The 6,303-nt window shown below is 39.3% G+C and overlaps 1 protein-coding gene across 2 annotated transcripts; it reads left to right on the top strand.

Moving 5' to 3' along the window:
- Positions 1 to 3,463: 3,463 nt before the first annotated feature.
- LOC137372192 (gamma-crystallin S-1-like) lies at positions 3,464 to 6,049 on the top strand. 2 transcript variants are annotated; one of them, XM_068035782.1, is made up of 3 exons: positions 3,464 to 3,472; positions 3,554 to 3,796; positions 5,774 to 6,049. In XM_068035782.1, exons 1-3 carry the CDS (start codon positions 3,464 to 3,466, stop codon positions 6,047 to 6,049), a joined length of 528 nt encoding a protein of 175 aa, XP_067891883.1. The 2 variants fall into 2 exon arrangements, with proteins under 2 accessions (XP_067891883.1, XP_067891882.1); XM_068035781.1 differs by having other exon boundaries at positions 3,554 to 3,814.
- Positions 6,050 to 6,303: the final 254 nt, after the last annotated feature.

Genomic DNA, 6,303 nt, shown 5'->3' with positions numbered 1-6,303 from the left:
TGAGATGCAGTCTGATTTTATTTCTAAGTACCTTTCCCATTTACCTTTAAATGAGAGAAAGAAATGTTTGTGTCGTTGATGTACAGTTGTCTTAAATTCCCTCTTGTACTGTGAGTGTTTCCAATTCAGAATCTATTGGTTAGCCTAAACCTTTAATACCACTGATCTATCTGGTCACTTACATAATCTAAAGAAACTGAAGAATGTTAGGTTGGGAAGTTGATTTTTCTTCTTGAACAAACCCAGTATATTGTTCCCACCTCACTAAGTAAAGTCGTTACAACTTCAGCTTTCCATTCTCTCCACTTCAGAGTATTCCTTTGACTTATATGTGAGCTCCCTCTAATATAGGTTGTATACTAATCTAACGAAATCCAGAAACAGTGACTATCTGCACCTGTGATAAACATTATTATATATCAAGGAGATATATGCGCTCTGTGGATTCAGGTGTATATTTTATGCCAAAGTAAAGCCTTTTTACCATCAGGTCTTAAATTAAACTTCAGAATTACTAAAAAGGTCCTTTGTGGCAGACAGAGACCTATTAAAACAATTTTAATGACAGCAAGGTATTGGAAGCTCCAAGATTATCCTTCCCAAATTCAGCATGTTAGGACTCTTCCAGATTCAATGTGATCAGATAGGTTCCATTACCATGGAAGCAAAATCACTGTTATTTTGCAGACTATAACTCATTCCAAACATGTCGAGACGGGTTTTAACAGTACAGATGGACTTCACCAAATAAATGTATCATGGAAAATAATTCACTACAGCTCCAGTCGCAGAGGCATAAACATAAGGTCCAACCATTCAAAAATTGAGAAGTCCCTTCAAACATCTTTTGCAATCTTTAGGATTGATGTTTGGAAAACCTGCCATAGTTTATTCTCAACTTCAATGGATAGAAGATTGGCTAGCTAACAGGAAACAGAGAGTAGGCATAAATAGGTCATTTTCTGGTTGGCAAGATGTAACAAGTGGTGTGCCACAGGGATCTGTGATGGGGCCTCAACTTTTTACAATTCATATAAGTGACTTAGATGAAGAGACCGAAGGTATGGGTTGCTAAATTTGCTGATGACACAAAGATAGGTAGGAAAGTAACTTGTGAAGAGGACAAAAGGGGGCTGCAAAGGGATCTAGATAGGTTAAGTGAGTGGGCAAAGACCTGGCAAATGGAGCATAATGTGGGAAAGTGTGAAATTGCCCACTTTGGCAGGAAGAATAAAAAAGAAGCATATTATCTAAATGGTGAGAGATTGCAGAGCTCTGAGATGCAGAGGGATCTGGGTGTCCTAGTGCATGAATTGCATAAGGTTAGTATGCAGGTACAGCACGTAATTAGGAAAGCTAATAGAATGTTATCATTTATCGTGAGGGGAATACAAAAGTAGGGAGGTTATGCTTCAGCTATACAGGGCATTGGTGAGACCACTTCTGGAGTATTGTGTACAGTACTGGTCTCCTTATTTAAGGAAGGATGTAAATGCGTTGGAGGCAGTACAGAGAAGGTTTACTAGACTAATGCAGGCTGTCTTACGAGGAAAGATTGGACTTGTATTCGCTGGAGTTCAGAAGAGTAAGAGGCGACTTGATTGAAACATATAAGATCTTGAGGGGTCTTGACAGAGTGGATGTGGAAAGGATGTTTCCTCTTGTGGGATAATCTAGAACTAGGGATCACTGTCTAAAAATAAGGGGTCGCCCACTTAAGACAGAGATGAGGAGAAATTTTTTCTCTCAGAGCTTCGTGAGTCTTTGAAATTCTCTTCCTCAAAAAGCAGTGGAAGCAGAGTCTTTGAATATTTTTAAGATAGAGGTAGATAGATTCTTGATAAGCAAGGGGGTGGAAGGTTATCGGGGGTAGGTGGAAATGTAGAGTAATCAGTTCAGCCATGATCTTATTGAATGGCGGAGTAGGCTCGAAGGGCCGAGTGACCTAGTACTGCTTCTAATTCATATGAGATGCTAGAATATTCCTTAAGGTTCTTAACATTTTGTTGTGGAAATATATACAATATAATCAGAATACTGGGGTATCACCTGGTTGTAAGTAAAAAGTAATGATGTTGCCTGAAACAAATAAAAGTCAGCAGTTCCCCAGCACAGGTACAAGAAAAAGGTTATTCTATTTGGGTTCTCAGCAATTCTTTTATACCAACAACAGGCTGCATTTACATAGTACTTTTAACATAGTAACATTCCAAGGTGCTTCACAGGAACGTTATCAAACAGAATTTGACATCAAGCCATATAAATGTTATTAGGACTGATGACCAAAAGCTGGGTAAGAGATAGCTTTTACAGGGTGTCTTAAAGGAGGAGAGAGAGGTAGAGAGGTGGAGCGGTTTTGGGAGGGAATTCTAGAGTTTATGGCCTATGTAGTTGAAGGCCCGGCTCCCAATTGTGGAGTGATTAAAATGGAGTATGCAGAAGCGGCCAAAATTGGAGGATTCAGAGATGTTGGATATTTCTGGGCTACAGGAAATTATAGAGATAAGTGTTAATAGTATATTAATTGGCTGTTTATTCATATTAAGGTGGTGGGCATTAATTGGGGACTCACCTGTGCTCATGTTTATTGAAGCAGGCTGAAACTGTGGTTGTTGGTTTGCAGTTGCGCCAATTATAATGTGTGTCCGTAAATAACAGTTTGCAAGTGTATAAAGATTAAGTTCCAGTTCTATCATTCACCACCTGGCTATCTGAGTTTTAGCACATGGAGAGGCAAAGGCATGGAGGGATTAAAAAATAAGATGAGAATTTTATAATTGAGGCATTGCTAGACCAGGAGCCAAGCACTGGGGTAATGGGTGAATGGGACTTGGTGGAAGTTAGGGAACGGGAAAAAGGGCTTTAGATCAGTTGAATTTTACTAAGGATAGGAGGTGGGAAGCAGCAGGAGTGCATTGGAATAATCAAGCAGTGTGAAAAACCAAAGGCATTGGAAGGGTCGAGAGAGGTGATGGTGAATTACGACATAATAGTCTGCTGATTATGCAACCCTAGAACATCAAAATAGTTGTGTCAGTATAAAGCTTAGTCAAAGTGACAAGTATTCACTTACTCCATACTTGTATTCAAAATAACTAATAAACAAAACAATAATATCCAGGTTACGACAGCTCAGCGGAGTTCACAGTTCAATGTTTTTTGTATATTCTACTTTGGGAATAGCTCTGGCCTCTCATCCTTTGTTTCTTTTTTTCCTACAGGACAATCAAAATGACATGAAAGCAGAATGAAAGGAACCAATAGGAATCTACTGCTTTGAATAAAGGTGTTTTACTGAAATATCTGTGATACATTTTAATTCTTCCTTTTTGCTGATGTGTGCTTGGGATTGATGAAATAACAAAGGTAGTCTCTGCAATGGCTTCTCAGTCAGACATATAAATACTGAGCATCCAGAGCAATCATACATCCAGGCTTTTGCTTTTCCAACTGAGAACTCAAAATGGGAAAGGTAAGGTTACCTCTCATATTTTTCACATTTTATTCACAATTCTTAGGAAAAAAAAATTCATCAAATTTTCTTTCCCCACAGATTATCTTTTACGAGGACAGGAACTTCCAGGGTCGGCACTATGAGTGCAGTAGTGACTGTGCTGACCTGTCCCCTTACCTCAATCGCTGTAACTCCATCCGTGTTGACAGTGACTGGTGGGTGCTGTATGAGAAACCCAATTACATGGGATACCAGTATGTTCTGAGCAGGGGAGAATATCCTGACTACCAGCACTGGATGGGATTCAATGACTGTGTCAGGTCATGTCGCAGCTACCCATATGTGAGTAATGAATTCACGGTCCTTATAGGCATAAATGAACTTGTTCATTGATTTATATTTGTAATGGCTGTTTATCTATTATTTATTTAATAATCAAAAATTCCAATAGTTTATCATTCCCACTTTAATGGATTTCCTTAATCATAAATCCTAATTTTAATTTGGGGCGGCACAGTGACGCAGTGGTTAGCACCGCAGCCTCACAGCTCCAGCGACCCGGGTTCAAGTCTGGGTACTTACTACCTGTGTGGAGTTTGCAAGTTCTCCCTGTATCTGCGTGGGTTTCCTCCGGGTGCTCTGGTTTCCTCCCACATGCCAAAGACCTGCTGGTTGGTAGGTTAATTGGCCATTATAAATTGCCCCTAGTATAGGTAGGTGGTAGGGAAATATAGGGACAGGTGGGGATGTGGTAGAAATATGGAATTAGTGTAGGATTAGTATAAATGGGTGGTTGATGATCGGCACAGACTCGGTGGGCCGAAGGGCCTGTTTCAGTGCTGTATCACTAAAACTAAAAACTAAAACTAAAAAACTAATTTGAAATTTAAATTGTAAGCTGCAAATTTTGGCCTTATACTGTAACATTTGACAATTATAGAGGGCTGTCCTGATTGATTGCTGTAAATAGATGGAAGATCAATGGAAACGCTGGATACACCGGTCGGGAGTTGGGGGTGGGGTATTTCTGCCAATCTTCCATAGAATTTATGGCAACTAATCAGGACAATCTCTGAGCAAATTGCCAATGAAATATGTCTTAGGAAAAGAACGAATGAAAGATTACCTCTGCACAAAGGTGAGAGAAATCTGACTTGAATTGGTTCAGTCCACAAACATATTCATAGATATAGCTGGCACTACTGAATGAGTGACTCACCAGGAAACATGGAATAGAAGACGTCCTCAGACTTTCTTCCATTCCTCTCCCAGGTGATGGATCCAGGACTGGTCAAACTAACTATCTTGAAATAGCCTTAGAGCAAACAACAGAAGAAAATGCAAACTGATTCATATTGAGGGTTTCAAAGTTGGAATTATGGCTACAAAAATCAAACTATGATAATAATCACCATCTCCTCTTCCATGTCCAGTGGCACATGAGGTAACTCATGACTTTCGCTACTGTTACATCCAGCAGATGACACTTTGGATTGTAACTGTAATGCAGACACCTTTTATGTAGCTGTATCATCAGCCTGACCCAGGCTGGGAGGCACTGACTAGGTGCTATGGGGGTTTGACACACCATTATAGCGCAACAGATAGGGTAGATAGAGAGTAAGTATTTTTGTTGGTTGAGGAGTTGGGGACATAGTGTAAAATTTAGAGCTGGACCTTTCAGGAATAAAATTAGGAAACATTTCTACATGTAAAGAGTGGTAGAAGTTTGACTCTCTTCGACAAATGGCAATTACTGCTAGTCAATTGTTAGTTTTGGTGAACAAAGTTATATACAGGATATGGGGTGAAGGCAAGTTAGGTCACAGATTAACCATGAACTCAGTGAATGGTGGACCTGGCTTGAGGAGCTAAATGGCCCATTCCTGTTCATATGGGCCTATGTTCCCATCAAATGCAAGTATCCCACTGAATGCAAATCAGTATTCAGAGACTGAATTCTCCATTTCTATTCACCAGGACTGTCTGGAGTGAGACTTCAATCCAAAATCTTCCAGCTCATAGATTTTAACAGTTAATAACATTGATTGAATGCTTGATAATATTGATGAAATAGTAAAATTGTGATTGCTGAATATCAGTTTACCAACACAAAATGCTGGAAATGCACAATCGGTCTGTCAACATCCGGAAACAGAAAAGGCAAGTTAATGTTTCGTATGGACAATTTTCATCAAAACAGTCAATGGATTCCCTGATGATGTTGCATGCCTAACAACCCTTTTACAATAATTTTGTTGAGCACTGTATAGATATATTTGTACCTGCACACAAATGTGTAATTTACTTCTATTACAGTACCGTGGTGGAAACTACAGAATGAGGATTTATGAGAGACCTGACTTTGGAGGACAGATGATGGAATTCCAGGATGACTGTCCATCTGTCTATGATCGTTTCCGTTACCGTGACATTCACTCCTGCCATGTGATGGACGGTTACTGGATCTTCTATGAATATCCCAACTACAGAGGCCGACAGTACTTCATGAGACCCGGTGAATACAGGAGATACAGTGACTGGGGCGGCTACAATTCAACTGTCGGATCTTTCAGACGTATGAGGGATTTCTAATTCCTTGTTGAAAACTAAATGTTGTCATGCTGAAATATTCCTAAACATAATAAATGTACTATCATCAGAACTGATTTCCTTTTTTTTTGATTGTATTTCTGAGCCTCTGCTGCTACAGACATTTTATGATCTTGAAAGGAGAAATTATGGAGAAATACATTTTGGCCATAACACTGAAAATAAGAAAATACATAACAACAGATGTTAATTTTCTTTATTTCAGTTATTCATTCAGACAGCTATTCAGATGGATG

The sequence above is a fragment of the Heterodontus francisci genome, chromosome 7, assembly GCF_036365525.1.
Source record: "Heterodontus francisci isolate sHetFra1 chromosome 7, sHetFra1.hap1, whole genome shotgun sequence".
NCBI classification, from domain to species: Eukaryota; Metazoa; Chordata; class Chondrichthyes; order Heterodontiformes; family Heterodontidae; genus Heterodontus; species Heterodontus francisci.
The sequence above is the reverse complement of the archived record's forward strand: the minus strand, read 5'-3'. Positions and strand labels throughout refer to the sequence as shown.